This window comes from Lampetra planeri, chromosome 4 (genome assembly GCF_965212315.1).
Source record: "Lampetra planeri chromosome 4, kcLamPlan1.2.h2, whole genome shotgun sequence".
NCBI lineage: Eukaryota > Metazoa > Chordata > Hyperoartia > Petromyzontiformes > Petromyzontidae > Lampetra > Lampetra planeri.
In genome coordinates, this window is record NC_136110.1 from 18,448,373 (window position 1) to 18,468,212 (window position 19,840).

Genomic DNA, 19,840 nt, shown 5'->3' on the forward strand with positions numbered 1-19,840 from the left:
GCTCGTTACTGGCAGGGCACGAAACAGACCCAGGTTAACCGACAGATGCACCACCGACACGCTCAGTGTAAGGTACAGCTGTAATGATGTTGCTCATTCATCCAGGAAAATCTCACCAATCCAGGTAATTTTGACCATTATTTATGCTCCCGATTGAGGGTGCCATGGTGGCGCGACGTGAACTACCTCAGCTGGTATCAAGGAGGTCATGGGTTCGAGATCGACCCCGACGCCTCGATATATGGAGTCTATAGGTTCTCCCCACGGTCGCCTGGATTTTTCTCGGGGTCCCCCGGTTTTTCCCTTCATATTTAGAATCAACGTGCGTTTAGAGTATTTGGCTCGTATAAATTTCGTTGAGCTATCATTTGTAGTCAGGTCGCTTTATGAAAACAGCTACGGAGCTCAGTGCGGCCTTACCTGGTAAAATTAAATTGTGCTTCACATTGGTGCTGTCTGCCCCGCCCACTTCGTTGCAGCTCAGGAGCTTTTGCTCTTGTGCCACGCCCATCTTTGAAACCTTTATCAGCGGTTGCCTTAGGCGACCATCTCCCTCTTTCCTCCTGAAGACGGTCGCTTGTGTTGTGATCGAAACGTCGTGTTTTTTTTACCTTATTATTTTACCATTATTACTTTAATTACATTTTTCATTCCGGAAAGAACCAAGAATAAGTCTACATTATAGACTGCCGTTATGCTCACTCAGGTTACGAACCAGGCTACAGTCTACATTATAGACTGGCAGTACACTCACTCAGTTGTATAACCATTGCTACATGTACATTATAGAATGCCAATACCAAGCTTAAAAACCAGGCTACAGTCTACATTATAGACTGCCAGTACACTCACCAAGGTAAATAACCAGGCTACACTCTATATTAATGTTTTTTTATTCACTTTATTTTTATTTTTATATCTACGTGACTTTACCGAAAGAACCAAAGAATATTAATTCCTGCCGTCATGAAAGTTTTAAGTAAACAAATACAATAAAATAGTTTAGTTTAAATAGTTTAGAAACAAGGGTCTAATGTCCGCTGGGGAGGTTGCCGCGGGTCGTGGCGCACAGCTCTGCGACGTGCTCGCGGCTCGTGCCGCCACACGTCGGTTGGCACCACGATAACCGACGTTTGGTTCTGTGCCCCGTACCTGCGTGGAGTCGGGTGACAGGAGGCCTTCGAGGGACACGCCGGGCGGCGCCGCCTCGCAGCGCGGCTCCCCGTTCGAGAAGCGCGCCATGCTGGCCGCCGCAGACATCTGCTGCTCCGTGGTCTCCAGCATCTGACGTGGGGGGGGCGCGGGGAGCGCGTCACAGACGGGGCGAGCGCGTCGTCACAGTGGTTCGGCAATCGCGTGACGGTGTGGTAATGGCAGCAGAGCACAGTCGGTGGGGATTGGACAAGGCAGGCTTTGGTGATTTTACTTATTTACCCGAAAAATATTATTCAGGAGGATCCTGCTCCAATGAGATGCTTGCATTGCATTTTTTTCGTTTTATCTATACGAGAAAAGCAGGAAACCCGGAGGAAACCCACGCGGAAAAGGGAAAGATCACCCAAACGGAGAACCGCCCGGATCAGGAATCAAATCCAGGCCCACTGAACTGTTGTATGTGTCGGGTTATGAAATTTTGATGAAAATAATAAAAATTCATAATTTTCCGAAAAATGCGCAAATCGCATTAATTATGTTAATGTGTGTATTAACATGCATAAATTATGATAATGTGTGTAATTATATGCATAAATTATGATAATCGCGGAGATAAGCGTAGTAATTTATGCGGATGCTTGCGATTATGTTACTGTGAGCAGTTATGATAATTAGGCTTAGCTTCGTTTATCCATTGTTATATCAATCAGGATAATACGATTATCATCGATTAAACGTTTACCGATTATCTTAGTGTGCGTTATGATATTTTAGGTCTCCATTTTCATATCTCATCGCAGGATACAGTTATCAAGAATAAGATAGTTTTGCATGGACTTGGAAAGAAGCACTCGAACAGGTGGTGTTAAGCAATTTTAATTCTAAACAAGCACATGACACTCTCTTATGCGAAAGCAGGTATACGTCAATAAATTAATGGGCAAGATTATGCAATTAACGAAAATGAATGACTAAAAATACTTCTTCATTGGCGAAATTATGCAGTTAACGAAAATGAATGACTAAAACATTTCTTATTCACGTAACTCGACGGCAGCAACTGCTTTGCACGATCAGTTGATATTGAACGCACCACCTCGAAAAGGCAACCCTTTTTGAAACGCAAAGATAATTTTTTTTTTTAAGTCTTATTCGTGTGCGTGCTGTGTGTGTGTTGTCCCCTCGTAATATTAATTGTGTCGTTAGCTTGTGTGGTGTAGGAGGATACAAACAGCGGCCAGAAGTTTTCTCTGGGTTGGGCGTGGCCGCCGCGAGCCCCTGCGTGTCTCTGCTTGTGCGCTCTCTCTCCCTCCACTGCTGGATGACGAGTTGGCACGACGCTCGGTGACGCCCGGTGACGTCCGAGTCGTGCTGCTCTTGCGCTCTCTCTACCTCTACTGCTAGATGACGAGTTGGCACGACGCTCGGTGACGCCCGGTGACGTCCGAGTCGTGCTGCTCTTGCGCTCTCTCTCTCTCCACTGCTGGATCACGAGTTGGCACGACGCTCGGTGACGCTCGGTGACGTCCGAGTCGTGCTGCTCTTGCGCTCTCTCTCTCCACTGCTGGATGACGAGTTGGCACGATGCTCGGTGACGCCCGGTGACGTCCGAGTCGTGCTGCTCTTGCGCTCTCTCTCTCTCCACTGCTGGATGACGAGTTGGCACGACGCTCGGTGGCGCTCGGTGGCGCCCGGTGGCGCTCGGTGGCGCCCGGTGGCGCCCGGTGGCGCTCGGTGGCGCTCGTTCGGAAGACTTTGACTCTCTTTCTCCACTGCGGGATGACGAGTCGGTTTTGGTTGATGCTGGTTGATCTGGGTGTGTATTAGACACACGGCACATTCGATGGCGCTGTCCTCTTCCTCACAGCCGTTTGACCAGGCTTTCTCCACTGCTTTGCGCTCTCTGCTTTGCTCGCTTGGTCGACGCTTGGCGATCTCCGCCCTTTTACAGGTTGATTGCTTGTCGTCGCTCGTCACTCTCTCTGCTCCGTGCTTCCCTTGTTCGTGCAGCTGCCAGCTTCACTCGCACTTAACTTCGTTCTGCGAGAAGCGACACCTGCTATCGGCATCGGTGTTTCGTTTCCTCACGATGCTCCGCCAGCCAGAGCACGGCTGAAACCCAGCCCCGACCCAGGTTGAACTCAGACTTCTGCGACTCGAACGACCCCTCCTCGTTCCATCACTTCTCGAGGCACAATCTGCCCCCGCTCTCTTGCGAGCCCTGTCGCAACGCTGCGTCGCAAGCCGAGTTGCGAGACCGAGCACGACTCGACCCAGACTGACTGTTCGCTGTGTGCGCCCGTGCCTAACTCAAAACGTGACTCCCCTCTGCGCATTTCTTGCGAGCGGGCAACAAAACACAAACAAAGCGAGAAAAAGCAGACACCCCCGCGACTCCTCCTCGCGACCTTTCCTAACCCTCCAAGCATTCATGGGCCATCTGTTTGTGCTGCGGGGAGACAAAGACGGCCGTGTTTAACTCAAAACGTGAGCACCCTCTCCTCTCTCCGCGTCTCTTGCGAGAGAAAACAAGCAATGTCAGCACAAACCCCCCCCCCCTTGTGACCTTTTTGCTCCCTCCTTGCTTGCCAGACCCCGCTGGAAGACAAAGGTGGCTGAGGAGATGTTTGTAATACATTTATGTGGTCCTGTGTGTTACATTTATTCTTGAATTATATTTTATGAGTTCCTTCGGTCTTAGTATCGTGGTTATCATTCGTCTATGTTTAATGAATATTCGTAATGATCCTCGTCACATTATTATTTTGGGGCTTCGCCAAGTTTAGTTCTCCAGAGATTGGTGTTTTATTCTGAGTTATATTTTAATGTCCTGAGGTTAAATGTAACTATGTTTCCACTTAAGCTTCCTGGAATTCGTACTCTTTAGTTTTTCGGAATGTCATGTAGATAGGAAACATATAATTCTAAATAATATGTATGCGGTGAATACGAGTAATATAAGATAATTACTAAAAAAAACTTATGGTTTGTTGGTTAATTCTATTTGTTAAGTTTCTACTTTTCGGTTAGGAAAACGTTAAGAAAACGCGAGTGGCAACCGTTATTATCCTTTACTCTGCTCTGCACCCCCTCCGTGCATCTCAAGATGTTTTGGGAGTTCAGGTCATCGATCTTTGTCCATCTGGATGTCTCTGACCTCTCTTGTGACCGACTTCTTACCAGTTTAATGGCCGTTTCACAGATTCCTGGTGTGCTTGTAGTGGGTTGTTTTCATTATTTAATAAAAAAAAAATATATATATATAGATATAATATTTTTTTTTAATTATTCTTAATATTAATAACGGAAAACAGGGCATAGATATAACAATCCGCCCTTTTAAAAATTATCAGTGGTTGATTCGGCCACTGGCAAATTTTTAAACAAAGTAATTGCCCTGTTTTTTTTTGTTATAAATCCATCAGCCGCCCTTACTCTCGGCGGTTATTTCTTACGACGCGCGTGCACGTATTACGATCTTAACCTGGTTACATTTGAAATAAGCAAAGAAAATAACAACACGTTAAACATCGATAATGCTTTACATCGGTTCTCATACATCATAACTCCGACGAATATTCATTTTTGTTTTTGCTTAACATGGTTACATTTGAATTAAGCAAAGAAAATAACAACACGTTAAACATCAATATCACTAGTTACATGGTTCTCATACATCATAACTCCGACGAATATTCATTTTTGTTTTTGCTTAACATGGTTACATTTGAATTAAGCAAAGAAAATAACAACACGTTAGACATCGATATCCCCAATTACATAGGTTCTCATATATCATAACTCCGACGAATATTAATTTTTGTTTTTGTTAAATCCTGGGAAACGCTAGGTAGCGGTTTCGAACGCATTTATGCGTTACCTTCCTCATGTTGCCTGGTTTACCACTTATCACTTTGATAATTCGATCACGGTTTTCGGGTTCGTTTTTGTAGTTTCATCTCTCACTCTCTCGCGTCGTGGGAGTGTGTGGTGAAAAATTGTGCTGCACATAATCAGATTTCGCGCACACAACCCACTTTGACACTTGGTTCGTGGCATTCGCTCTCTCTGCGATTACATGCACATTTGCCGAGTCAGTGTGTCGATTTAATTCTGTGCCTCGTAATGTTGTCCTCTTTGTTTTTACGAGTGTGTTAGATTTCAACACCATTCCCGATACGTCATGGACATTCGTCTCCATTTCAGCACTCCGATCCACATTAATTTTTGTTTCATTTGGATATTTTCCATTCAGGGGCTCACGCCTGTACTTCCCAGGGTGGGTCTCTGTGTTCCCTCTCCCTGCACTATTATCGCTCTCTTTTGCGACGCGTGGCACTGTTTTCCCTGTGCGCTCTGGTTTTCCTCTCTGTCTCTGCTGTCTGTTATCTACTGTCCGATCACACTTCAATTTAGCCCTGTCCTTGCATTCGATTTGCGCGTCATTTACGGGAGCACTGTCCGCGTTTCTTACCGCATCGTATGCATTTGATGTTTCCCGGTTGTGGTGGTATTTGCCCGCCCTGTCACTTGCAGCCTGCTTGTATTTCCCAATGAGGCCAGGATTTAACAAAACTTCAGCGTGCGTGGCGCGTATGGGCTGCTCGCTCTCAATCACTGTGGGTGGTTCATCACGTATTTGGACCGCATTCTGTGTTATTCCTCTATTCCCTCCTGGTATAGCCGGTGGAGAAATTGGTCGGAATTGGACCGATTGTGTTTGACCTCCCATCCTGCGATTCTTGTACATTTTTGGCCCAGTGTTACTCCCATTTGGGTGCCAAATTTTTCCTGGATCGTTACTTTGCCATTTTTGTGGGAAATTTTGACCTTGCGTATGTCGGGGCATGGGGTGTTGATATGATTCTGCCCTTGGTCTCCACATTCTGCGATTCTCCTGAATGTTCGCCTCCGTACCTCTGTAGTCTGTGTACCACCTTCTCGCTGGATGGTTATCTCGCCATCTTTGTGTGTAATTTCGACCTTGCGTGTGTCGTGGCATGGGGTGTTGATATGGTTCTGCTCTGAACCTCCCCCTGCGATTCTCCTGAATGTTCGCCTTTGTACCGCTCTCATTCTCGTGCCCCCCTCTCTCTGGGTTATTTTGCCATGTGTGCGTGCGTCTTTGCTCCTCCTCCCTGCATTGTGGGACTGCTCGGTGAATTTTTTTTTCTCTGAGAGGCTGGGTTCCTTATCCCTCTCCCTGTGTTCTGGACCCGAATTATGATTCTTAGCTCTGTATAACCATGCCATGTACGCCTTGCTCTCTATGCGGCGTAAGGATGCGGTTTCTGGATTCAAAACCATTCTCACCCTTTCGGTAATCTCTGGGCTCAAGGATTCAAAAAACATAATTTTGAACATTTTATCTCCTTCGTGGTATTGATTCACATCGCCTGCGTAATACGCTCTTTTAAATTGTAAAAGGTAGTCACGTGGGTCTTGGTCCATGCCCTGGGTCATCGATTTTACAGCATAAAACCCCTCAGTGAGTGTCGAATATTCTCCAAACTTCCGAATCACTGCCAGGCTCAGTTGTTTAAAATCATTTCTAACCTTGTGTGGTAGTGAATTTACCCATGGGATAGATTCTTTATGTAAGCTCCGTTTCAACAAACTCGCTTTTTCATCCCGTCTCCTCAGCCCTCTAATCATTGCCTCCTCTTCTACTGTTGCGATATGTGTGTGTATATCCATAGACTGATTGTGTGGGTCAAAATCGGGAATTCTGACTAGAGCCTTGTCCATCAATTTAAGGGTTTTACTGTTGAATAAGTATTCCGAAAGTTGATCGCCATCAGCGTCATCATAAAACAAGTTATCATCAGGCAATCTGTCACTTTGGTCTGTGCTGTGTCGCTCGTGTTTCAGCGGCGTGCATTTTTTGTGTGCGCGCCCAGTGCTGTGTCGCTCGTGTTGCCATTTCCCTTCAGTTTTTGCCTCTGCCCTTAGTGGAGCATGTCCAGTCGACTTTACTTTAACATTTTGCCTCCATCTATCTGTGAAGTTGTCAGTCTCACATGTTTTTGTTTGCATATGTATCTCTCCCTCCCTTCTCTCGAATTGTGAGGGTTTCCCTTTGTCAAGGATTTTTTGTTCGATATCCATAATTTTTTTGCGATCAGTCCCTGGACTCTGTCCACGTACCCAAGAGTGTGATTTACTGTTACTTCCATATTTATTCTGTGGATCAACGTCTGTGAGTTTCGCTGGTGTCGCGAGCACTGATTTCTCCGCCCTTACGATGGTGTGAGGACATTTTTCCTCGTTTATTAGAGACGATTTCTCTTCTGTTTCCTTTCCGAATTTTTCTTCATTCCACAATCCCTGTCTGTATGCCTGTGTGAAAAGAAATGAGTCCTGTCCTGCCTTCTCTGCAGCTTTTGCATCGTGTTCGCCTTCGTTACATTTTATCCAGTCAATTAGTTTCCCCCGAGGTGTGTTCGTGTTATCGATACAGCTCCCTTCCCATATGTCTCTCTGACTGTACTGCTTTGTAACAGATCGGTTGGTACGTTTTAATACGAGCTCCCAGTATTCCGTAATCCATTCAAAAATTATTCTTAATCCTATCATCTCAAGTGGCAGGAGTTACTTTGACCTTTCCTTTCAGAGTGCATATAAAACAATTATCTCACAGAGTGTGGTCAGTTTGACTCGAGCTATTCTGTAATTTTCCGATTCAGAGTGCGTACCTCTAACACCATTTATCACAGGATGCAATCGGTTTGATACGATATTATCTTAATTCCACTGTCTCTGTTTCAACATGCTATTCTGGGTTTTAACCTTAGAGGGCGTTTTTTTTTGTTTTACGCCCGTTTACAATCCCATGCAATGTTCGATCCCGATATTCTGGTTAACACGTAGTGATTCATTCGATCATCCATGCAAAACACTGTCTGCGAGAGATCCCGGACGACGCCACCCATTATGTTGTATATGTCGGGTTATGAAATTTTGATGAAAATAATAAAAATTAATAATTTTCCGAAAAATGCGCAAATCGCATTAATTATGTTAATGTGTGTATTAACATGCATAAATTATGATGTGTGTAATTATATGCATAAATTATGATAATCGCGGAGATAAGCGTAGTAATTTATGCGGATGCTTGCGATTATGTTACTGTGAGCAGTTATGATAATTAGGCTTAGCTTCGTTTATCCATTGTTATATCAATCAGGATAATACGATTATCATCGATTAAACGTTTACCGATTATCTTAGTGTGTGTTATGATATTTTAGGTCTCCATTTTCATATCTCATCGCAGGATACAGTTATCAAGAATAAGATAGTTTTGCATGGACTTGGAAAGAAGCACTCGAACAGTTGGTGTTAAGCAATTTTATTCTAAACAAGCACATGACACTCTCTTATCCGAAAGCAAGTATATGTCAATAAATTAATGGACAAGATTATGACTAAAAATACTTCTTCATTGGCGTGATTATGCAGTTAACGAAAATGAATGACTAAAACATTTCTTATTCATGTAACTCGACGACAGCAACTGCTTTGCACGATCTGTTGATATTGAACGCACCACCTCGAAATGGCAACCCTTTTTGAAACGCAATGACAATTTTTTCTTATTCGTGTGCGTGCTGTGTGTGCGTTGTCCCCCTGTAATATTAAATAATTCTTAGAGCCGGGAGTTGTGTCGTTAGCTTGTGTGGTGTGGGAGGATACGAACAGCGGCCAGAAGTTTTCTCTGGGTTGGGCGTGGCCGCCGCTCTGCTCCTGCTGCTCCCTCGCTCGGCGTGTCTCGGCTTGTGCGCTCTCTCTCTCTCCACTGCTGGACGACGAGTTGGCACGACGCTCGGTGACGCCCGGTGACGTCCGAGTCGTGCTGCTCTTGCGCTCTCTCTCCCTCTACTGCTAGATGACGAGTTGGCACGACGCTCGGTGACGCCCGGTGACGTCCGAGTCGTGCTGCTCTTGCGCTCTCTCTCCCTCTACTGCTAGATGACGAGTTGGCACGATGCTGTCCTTGAAGACGCTCGTGGCGCTCGGTGGCGCCCGGTGGCGCTCGGTGGCGCTTGGTGGCGCCCGGTGGCGCCCGGTGGCGCCCGGTGGCGCTCGGTGGCGCCCGGTGGCGTTCGGTGGCGCCCGGTGGCGCCCGTTCGGAAGACTTTGACTCTCTTTCTCCACTGCGGGATGACGAGTCGGTTTTGGTTGATGCTGGTTGATCTGGGTGTGTATTAGACACACGGCGCATTCGATGGCGCTGTCCTCTTCCTCACAGCCGTTTGACCAGGCTTTCTCCACTGCTTCGCGCTCTCTGCTTTGCTCGCTTGGTCGACGCTTGGCGATCTCCGCCCTTTTACAGGTTGATTGCTTGTCGTCGCTCGTCACTCTCTCTGCTCCGTGCTTCCCTTGTTCGTGCAGCTGCCAGCTTCACTCGCACTTAACTTCGTTCTGCGAGAAGCGACACCTGCTATCGGCATCGGTGTTTCGTTTCCTCACGACGCTCCGCCAGCCGGAGCACGGCTGAAACCCAGCCCCGACCCAGGTTGAACTCAGACTTCTGCGACTCGAACGACCCCTCCTCGTTCCATCACTTCTCGAGGCACGATCTGCCCCCGCTCTCTTGCGAGCCCTGTCGCAACGCTGCGTCGCAAGCCGAGTTGCGAGACCGAGCACGACTCGACCCAGACTGCTCTCAGACTGTCACTTTAACGACGTCTCGTCGTCCCATCTCTCCTTGAGGCACGACTGCCACACCTCTCTTGCGAGCCCCGTCGCAACACCGCGTCGCAAGCCGAGTTGCGAGACTGAGCACGACTCAACCCAGACTGACTGTTCGCTGTCTGCGCCCGTGCCTAACTCAAAACATGACTCCCCTCTACGCATTCCTTGCGAGCGGGCAACTAAAAACAGAGCGAGAAGAAGCAGACACCCCCGCGACTCCTCCTCGCGACCTTTCCTAACCCTCCAAGCATTCATGGGCCATCTGTTTGTGCTGCGGGGAGACAAAGACGGCCGTGTCTAACTCAAAACGTGAGCACCCTCTCCTCTCTCCGCGTCTCTTGCGAGAGAAAACAAACAATGTCAGCACAAACCCCCCCCCCTTGTGACCTTTTTGCTCCCTCCTTGCTTGCCAGACCCCGCTGGAAGACAAAGGTGGCTGAGGAGATGTTTGTAATACATTTATGTGGTCCTGTGTGTTACATTTATTCTTGAATTATATTTTATGAGTTCCTTCGGTCTTAGTATCGTGGTTATCATTCGTCTATGTTTAATGAATATTCGTAATGATCCTCATCACATTATTAATTTGGGGCTTCGCCAAGTTTAGTTCTCCAGAGATTGGTGTTTTATTCTGAGTTATATTTTAATGTCCTGAGGTTAAGTGTAACTATGTTTCCACTTAAGATTTCTGGAATTCGTACTCTTTAGTTTTTAGGAAGGTCGTGTAGGTAGGAAACATATACTAATAATAAAAATATTATTGTTTGTTGGTTAATTATCTTTGTTAAGTTTCTACTTTTCGGTAAGGAAAACGTTAAGAAAACGCGAAGTTTCAACCGTTATTTACTCTGCACCTTATCTGTACATCTCCAGATGTCTTGGGAGGCCAGTCTATACATCTTTTTGTCCATCTGGATGTCTATGACCTTTTTGTGACCGACTTCTTACCAGTTAAATGGCCGTTTCACAGATTCCTGGTGTGCTTGTAGTGGGTTGTTTTCATTATTTAATTTAAAAAAAGTATATATAGATATAATAAAAAAATATATATATTTTTTCTTAATTATTCTTAATATTAATAACGGAAAACAGGGCATAGATACAACAGAACAATATAGCTCTTTTTCAGAAACGACTTGCCCACAAATGATCGCTCAACAAATACTCTAAACGCGTGATGTTGATTCTAAATGTGGAGGACTCGGGGAAAAATCCACGCAACCGTGGGGAGAGAGACATGCAAACTCCAAATATAGAGCAGGCGTCAGGGTCGGGTTCAACCTACGACCTCCTGCATACCGGGCGAGGTAGTTAACATCTCCTAGCCACTGTGACCCTCTGTGGGTCTCCATGCGAGTCTACGAACCTCTGTGTGGGGGAAGCTCTCACCTGGAAGAGGCGCCGTACCACGTTGATGCCGCCCCCCAGGGGGCTGCCGCCACCGCCACCGCCGCGCTGCTCCCCGTTGGGGTGCGAGCGCACCGACTCGGCGCACCAGCGGCGGTAAGCCTCTAGCGCGCCGGCGCGCGCCCACAGCTTCGCGCCGAGCGCCCCGTCGCCTCTCTCCGTGGCGCCGCCTTGATTCACCGGGCCCGGCGCCGCGAGCTCTGGTGCCGGCGCGAGGCCGAACTGCGACGCCGGCGCGGCGTAGCCGTGGGGCGCGTGGCATGGGGAGGCGTAGGAAGGGAACGCAGGAGGGTGTGGGGGCGGCGCCCCGTGGCCGGGGTAACCGGCGTGGGCGGCCTGCGGCTGGTGCCCCGCGTGCGCGGGAGGAGGTGGCCGCTGCGTGAGGCCGGTGCCGTGCGACTGGGACGACCTCGCCTGGGTGACGCGACACTGCGACGGGGCGACCGCCGCAGCCTGCGAACACCCGACCTGCGCGCCGACGGCGCCGGCTTGCGTCGCCGGCCCACCCTTGTCCTTGGCATCCTGCTGCCCGCCGCCGTAGAGCACGCGCGGCCACTCCATGTGGCCCATGAAGGCCGTCTCGCTCAGTGGCCTGGCGACGGCGCCGTCGCGGTGGTGGCCCGCGCCGGGCTGCGACCGCGGCCCGAGTTCCGTCGCCCGCGCGCCGATCGACGCGTCCCACCTCACCCCGTCGCCGGCGCCGGAGCACGCCGCCGCCGCGCTGAACACGTCGATCATGCTGGCGGCCGCCCCCCCTCGCGGCGACGAGGATAACCCGGCGAGGCCTGGCCCGGCCCGCGATGCGTCCGCCAGGTCGCACATGCTGTAGTGGAACGACGTCGGCGCTCCGGCCGGGTCCCTGGCGCGGCGCTCCGCGGCATCGCGCGAGCCGACCCCGTCCACGCCGTCGGCGTGGTGCAGCAGCAGCGCGGCGTTGAGCGCATTGTTGAGGGCCTCGAGGGCGCAAGGGCCGCCGCCGCACGCAGTCGCCGTCGACGGTCCCTGCCCGCCGGTGCGGGCCGGCGAATGGGTGCGGCGCACGGCCGTGCAGAGCGGTGGGCGCGCCGGCGCGCACGGCTTGATGGGCTGCTGCTTGGTGCTCACCACCTCCTTGCTCTTCACGTACTTGGCCTTGTCGGCCTCCAGCCGCTCCACGGCGCTCACGCGCGCTTTGCTCGGCTCGTCGGCCGGACGCCGGAAGTAGTCGGGCCCCTTGTTAAGAATGCGCAACGGCAGCGCGGGGTCCATGGCGCCTGGGAGCTTGCGCGAGTTTTTCTCCGGCTCCGTGTCGTTGAGGGGCCGCTGAGTGACCGGTGGGGGGGGGGCGCTAATTCCGCACCGCTCCCCGTGCTGCCATCACGGCCATGGGCGGCTGCTCCTCCTCCGCGAGCGGTGGTGGCGATTAGCGAGTGGCTTCTAGCGCCTGCGCACAACGGAGAGACCAGCGAGTCACACAAACAGAGACCCCAGCAAGTCGCACCAAGAGACCAAAGCGACGGTGCTGCGGCGTTTGTATAACAATGTGAACAAACGGTGGTTGTCCAACGGATTAAGTTGCCTCCGCCACATGAATGTGGAATTTCCATCACCGACAGGAGCACCGCATCGTTACTCATTTGAGCAGAAAATCACTTTGACCTTTGACATGCTGACTGTTGCTCATGTGAACGCGTTATTAAAACCTCAAGAGAATTTGCCCATAATGAATCAACGCTGCTTACATTATGCACTCCGAGAAAGCCGTGGGGACGGCGGGGGTGGGCTGCGTAAGATATCCCTTCATGTTTATGTGGAGAGATGTATCGAAGATAAAAGACATTGTCTGCTTATCTATTTCTCTCTTGAATAGAGTACGCAGCCAATTCCATCACTACCAAAGATCCTCAATATGCTGTTAGCGAGCACCTATGAAGGCCGGTAAGGCGCACGAGGGCGTGGGTGGCCAACACGACGCCCGGCCGCCTTGGTCTCCCTAGTGGCAACGTTTACACACCCCACTAGATACTAATTTGAGGCTGAGTCGACCCAGTGGAGGCCCTAGATATTCATAACCGGTGTTAGCCATGAGCGGGAATCGAATTCGGGTCGCTGGGTTCTTCATAATGCGCTGAAATAACCACTGCGCCTCCTAGAGGAGGCCCAGAACTGGTTCAGATAATCGTCACGAGTTGGTGGCCGTGAACGGGAATTGGAACTCGGGCAGTTGGGTTTGTAGCGCGGCAAGCTAACCGCGACACCACCGCTCTCCACAAACACTCATAGTCACACAGACACATAAATAAAGACAAATATCTCCCGTATAGCCTTAACAGACTGTTGGGGTAAGTGCTGTTAAGCGATCACCTATGAAGTTCGGCACGGCACACGAGGGGGTGGGTGGCCAGCACCACGCCCGGCCACCTTTATCTCCCTAATGGCAATGTTTACACACTGCACCAGGTACTCATTTGTAGCTGAGTCAACCTAGGGAAGGCCCAAGACCGGTTCAGATAATCGTCAGCGGTGTTGGCCATGAGCTGGAATCGAACTCGGGTCGCCGGGTTCGTAGCACAGCGCGCTAACCGTTACTTCTGCTCCCCACAAGCCAATACCCACAATTCGCCACAAAGTAATGGTGACGCCACCATGGCGCCTGTGCCAGGCCAGGTGCACTTTAAAGCCATGTGAAGTGTCGAAGGCTCGCTAATAGGAGGTCTTGGGACTGACTGAAATGACTGGTAGATGCACCAGCTGTACCCCCTACTGTGCCAACGTTCTGTATTTTAGCCACCTGGCACTCCGATCGTTGTTGTGAGCATCGCTGCTCTGCCCTCTGTTGCTGGAGAGCGACTGCCTGCAACTACCTAGTAGCGTTCTTCACAAGCCTCCTCCATAGACGCCGATCTTGACACCGCAGGTACTAGTCGTCGGCAAGTCCACTCAGCTCCACATCAGTGCATCTCTTCTCCAGCCCAGGTAGTGCCCATTTAGCAGCTGCTTCGGCATACAGTGGCTCGGCATGCGGGCTACATGACCCAGCCAGCGCAGCCTTGCCTGCCGGAGAAGCACACTGATCAGATTGTAGCCAGATATTTCAAGGCTTTGTGAGCTCACAATTCAGCCTGGTTAAACCCAGGATGGATTGTAGGCATGCCAGGATGAATGTTTCTAACCGGCGCAGATGTTCCATTCGAGGGGTCCACGTTTCACAAGAATAGTAGAGCGACAGGCCATGTAGTTTCCACACAGCGTTACGCAGCGAATGAAAAAACAATGCCACCCGACTGATTCGGAGTGAGACCTCTGCTGTCAAACCGGAGCCGGTCATAAGCACACTGCCCAGGAATAGGAAACTCTCCACTCTCTCCACAACTGCTCCATCACCAATGGGGAGCTGAGGGGGTGGAGTGTTTGGTGGGACAAAATACCCAAGTAGGTGCTTAGTTTTGTGGGGCTGATGGTAAGGCCCCACCTCTTTGTGGCACACTCGAGATTCAACAGCAGCGCCTACAACTCCTTCTCTGAGTGAGCAGCAATCACCAGATCGTCGGCATACAGAACGTGGTTGACTAATCGGGAGCCATCCCTCGAAGACCGCACCAGGGCATCGATCAGCCTCCCATTGTATCTGTGCCCGATGTACATTCTTCAAGTACAGTACTGTCCTGGAAGGCTTCCCGAACGACATCATACCTGTCAACCTCTTATCAGTGCCTGCCTTATTACAGACCAATTCAGACCTTATTGGTCCCCCCGTGCCCCTTATAAATCTCATCGTTCATCCTACAAAGTCCCTCCTCTGAGTGAGCAGCATTCACCAGATCACGCACATAGACACACACACAGACGCAAGAGGTTCACTACAACCATAGGGCCTTGTGTACAACAAAGGCGGTGTCTGTAGCCAGGGTAATTCAAATATTTGCTGTGCCGTTAATAATCGACAGAAGTGTAAACACACACACCGGGCAGCACACTCAATTATTTCATCAGGCACCAGGTAAGAGCTGGGGCATTCCACAACACGCAGTCAAATACAACAAACGTAAGCACACAGCCCTTTTGCCGGTCCAATGCCGAGTTGACCCAGGGTAGGCCCAGGACCGGTGCAGATATCATTCATCACCGATGTTGGCCGTGAGCGGAAACTGAGCTCGGGTCGCCGGGTTCAAGGCACAGGAGCAACAATCACATCCTCCTGATGCCCCTTCTGCTCCCTCCTGCCCTTCCTGCCTCTGCTGCTCCCTGCTGACACTGTTGCTCCTGCTATCCCTGCTGCTCCCTGCTCCTCCTGCTGCCCATGCTGCCGCTGCCGCACCCTGCTGCTCCTCCTGCCGCTCCTGTGCTGTGATCTGCTCGCGTCCCTCTGCGTTCTCACCTCCGCCTCCTCTGCCTTTCGCGGCCTCAGCTCAAAGCGATGCCGTGGGGTGCAAGGCGACACTGCGGCTGGAGTGGCCTCGAAAGAGCCACGGGGAAGCCCTCCTCAGAGCGGACGCCAGCCAGGCGCCTCGGAAGAGGTGGAAGGAGTACCCACACTTTACCCCCACCACACGTGATCTGCCAAGCAACTACCCGTTTACACTGCTGGGTGGAGGTGAGGCGCGGGGGAGGAGCGGGGGAGATTTGTGAAACTTGTACATTGAACTTCTTTCGCACCGTAACGTAGCCATGCTAATTGGAGGGGCACTATTTGCTTTAACTGCCGCCCCTGGTAGATTGAAGATTGAACCAGTGACCTCGGCATTGCAGGGATCGGTGTGCCGACCGTTACACCATGGCGCTGGCGTCTCGGGTTCTACGACTGCGAACGCGACGTGGTCCAGGCCGATCCAAGGGGCAGGGCTCCCCCCCCCCCCCCGCGTCGTCCCCGTGAACCAGACACCTGACTCAGGGCCAACGTGCGGATAAGAAACCGGATCCCACCTCCAGAGATGAGGCCATTGTGCAGCCCCCCCGCCCTCGACAGGGACGGGAGGAACCAGACACGGGCAGGCAAAGGCCACTGCCAAGCCGCTTCCTCCCCTGGTTCCTGGTTTTCCGTGGCACCCTCTGCTTAGCGAACGTGTCAACGCAGATGGAGCGATAAAATTAGCACATGTGCAGGAGCCAAGTGGACTGCTGCATCGCACAGCTGTAAGAGATGGTGTATGCTTGGAAACGTCTCCTTCCAGCAGTGGCTTGCTCATGGCTGTTGATTTCATGTTTGAAAGCCACCTCCATTAACACGATGAAGCTTCAGCCAGGAGCAGCCTCATTCTGGCTTAACCAGGCAATGCTTAACGCCTGACCCCTTAACCCTGGGAGCAGATCCCACACTGTACATAATCTAACCACCTTCCCTCTCCACTGCCATGGAAATCTGCATCACAACAGCTCACGCCTCCATTTCAGACAAAATCCCTCCTCGTATCGCACAGCACCACTCACGCAATCGCCCATCATTCTACTCACCCACTCGCTCGCTCACACTCTCACTAACCCACTCATTCAAGCGCTCCCCTCCCACCCACCCATCACCGCCGCCACCGCCGCCACGACAACAATCTCTCTTTCTCGCCAGTCTCCTGTGACACCTGCGGGAGGCTGCCGTCGCACCCACCATTTTACAGCCAGGCCTCGCTGTTCCGCCGGCACCGACGCCCGTCGCTGACACCGCCTGTGCTGCGAGCGCGCGGAGCAGAGGAGCGAGACGGCGCGGTGTGCCGCCGTGCGCCTGCGCCCGGCAGTGTATTTATAGCCGTACAGGGCGGGCGGCGCGCGCTATAATAAGACGCGGCCTCCTGCGAGTGCTCCGGCGCAACGCAAAAGCAGGGATTTTTTTTTATCCTGTAAAAAAAACAAAAAATCCGGCACGGTTTCCCGGTGGCGAGCGCGGCCACGAACAAAGCTCATGGAACACAGAGGGGGGGGGGGGTGTGCTCCGTGCTCTCGCATCCCCACGCATTCTCTAAATCCCCACGCAATTTTCCGTACGACGAAGGCAATAACCTCGCTCAATGGGGAGCGGCGACAGGGCGCGGAGGCCTTTGTGTCTCGGCCTCGACAAAAAACGAATCAATGGGCAGCGGCGACGGCGGCCGCGCGCTCCCGTGCCGACGTTTGCCCTCCTGGCCGAGCCGGGGCCGCTCCACTCGGACCCCCGCCGGGCGGCGGAGCCCGACGTGGAGGACGCAGCGCGCATAGTACCGGCAGGGCCGGACGAGGGGCCCCCAACGCAGCAGCGGTTGGGCTCGCACTTCGAGGAGGAGGAGGAGGTGGCAGCCTCTCCGCGTAGACGGTGTTCAGCAGCTGATGGCGCCCCTCACCGTGCGCAGTACGGTCGCGGTTCGCACGCCGCCGCCTCCTCCGCCGCCTTATCTCTCCAACGGCTCCAACCGTCGTTTATTGAGCGGTTCGGCGTCGCCGCCCCCCATTGGCCAAGGGATTGGGCGCGCGTCGAACGGCAGATGGGATTAACAAAAAGCTGTTACTTTTACCCTCGGCGGCAGCGGCAGCAAGCAGCACAGCGCACCGAGAGACCAAACCATGCTCGTCGAATCGCCGATGGCTGGCGCGTCGTGAGAACGCAGCGTCACGCAACGAGCGCCGCTCGCGCCGCGGAGAACGAGCGGTCGAATGAGCAGGTGCCGCCCCGGGGTCACGGACGGTCCTTGGCCTCCGCGAAGCACCGCCCGAGCGCTATCGCGGCGTGGGCGGGAATGGCGTGGCCCGCTCAGCGACGCGCAGCTGAGCGCGCGTCCGCAGCCCGGGACCCCTCGACTACGGCGCTGGCTCCGAGCCGGTCACTCGTCTGGTCAACTCGCTCACGCCGCGGGCAACGGCGTAGCTTGATGGCGTTGTTGCTTATGCGTTGCCGCGCGGTGCCGTCGCCCCTGTCCGTGTGTCCGTGTGCACCGTTATTCGCCCGGCGTTCAACTCAACCCAGCTGCTTCAGTGTCATTTTAACGCAGCGGTTGTTAACGTGCGGGTCATGCACCCCCAGCCCCATCCCCCAGGGTCTTTTCGTGGGTGGGGGAGTGCAGGCTGCAGCGTGGATACTGTGCAGGGAAAATGTTGAAAGTGCGCAGGGTACGTCGGTGCCACGTTGCGGTGGGAAAGCAATAAAACACAACATGAAACAGGTGCCTCACTAACAACGTGTCGATGAGCGGCGTGGACATGTGACCTCTCTCTGTGGTGTGTCCTTGGTAACCTCGTGGGGGCGGCTGGGTCGAGTGTTCCGGGACCATCGATTGGGGCACTGGTATAACAAACAAGGTTTCAAAGCTACAACGCAGCCCTGCCACGATTGAACAACTGCGTGCGACTTCCCATAACTAAAGAAATTAAGCGATGAATGCTATCATGACCGTTGTTGAACTAAGAGAACGAATCGGTGAGGAAACGGCGGCTCTCCTTCTCCGCGTGGCGCGCGAGCTCGCGGCCGACACCTCCCCTGCCGTGGCCACGCGGAGACGCGAGGGGGGTCCCCAGCGTGGAGTGAACAGTGCAGCCCGCGGGCGACGGCCACTCTCACGACCGTGGGTTATGCGCACGCACACATCGCGGCCCAGATATAAAACGCTCAACGGATCCGAAAATAAACTGTCCAACAAATAATGGCACGCCACGCGACTGCTGACTCGGGAGGCTGGACATCTCGGGATCTGAAATGTGCTCAAAAATACCGATGTCATTAGAAAAACCGCCAGCGCACACCGACACCTTCAAGCAACCTACAAACCCCACCCCCCACCATAGCCACGGCCAAATTGAGTGGTATGATAGATGCAGTGTGCCGGACGCGGTAACAACAACCACGGCAGCAGCGACGAAAGGTATCCTGGACGTGGTGTGCTGGGTGCCTAAATATGTTCCGGGTCACTGAACCTGATGGAATTGAAGCTCTGGCCGAGCCCATTGCCACGGCGACACAAGGGGGGAAATTTACATCGCGTAGTCATGGAAACGCACTCGCTAGGGCACCGTGATCCGTGTGGGTGAGCCTGTCCGTGTGTCTTTCTGTGCGGGGAACGGAGGCGCAGTCGTGATCGCAGCGCACTACCAACCCAGCAACCCGAGTTCGATTCCCGGTCATGGCTAACATCACTGATGGATATCTGGGGCCTCCGCTAGTTCGACTCAGCCTCAAATCAGCACCAGATGCGGTGTGTGAACATCAGCAAAGGAGAGACAAAGGTGTGGTTGGGCGTGGTGCTGGCCACATCACCCCCCTCCCCACCCTTCACAGGCGCTACTCGCTAACAGCACTTGCCCTAACAGCCTATGTGGCTATATGGGGGGTGTTTGTCTTTTGCGTGACTGCAGCTGCTCCTCACGCCTTCTTCCCCCCCCCCCCCAACGCTGAAGCAAAAAAAAGACTAAATCGCACATCCAACATGGCTCCCACGGGGTCGAGCCTTCTCTCGGGAGTCAACACGGGCTGTCAACTGTTGGTGAAGGTCAAGGCGCGGCCGTTGGTGATCGACCCCTGCCTACAGCCCTGAGCTCGCTGCGTAAACTACACATTCCTATGGTAGGGGCGAGTCTCTCCGTAGGACAACCACTGTTGACTTCCCCCCCCCACCACGTAGTGGTACTGATTGTACCGACCCTGGAG

At 52.3% G+C, this 19,840-nt stretch overlaps 1 protein-coding gene across 3 annotated transcripts in view; it reads right to left on the bottom strand.

The window, feature by feature from the left end:
• Window positions 1-19,840, bottom strand: part of LOC144717763 (protein FAM110B-like) — a 39,009-nt gene that overhangs the window by 12,581 nt on the left and 6,588 nt on the right. For 2 of the 3 annotated variants that reach the window (XM_078593391.1, XM_078593390.1), the window contains 2 exons: window positions 11,245-12,685; window positions 1,153-1,284 (listed from right to left, as the gene is read on the bottom strand). In XM_078593391.1, the coding sequence (XP_078449517.1) occupies window positions 1,153-1,284; window positions 11,245-12,510 (1,398 nt within the window). In that variant the 5' untranslated portion in view covers window positions 12,511-12,685. Of the gene's footprint in view, window positions 1-1,152; window positions 1,285-11,244; window positions 12,686-17,427; window positions 17,908-19,840 lie in introns of those variants that run through there. The other variant, XM_078593392.1, reaches the window with a different exon arrangement.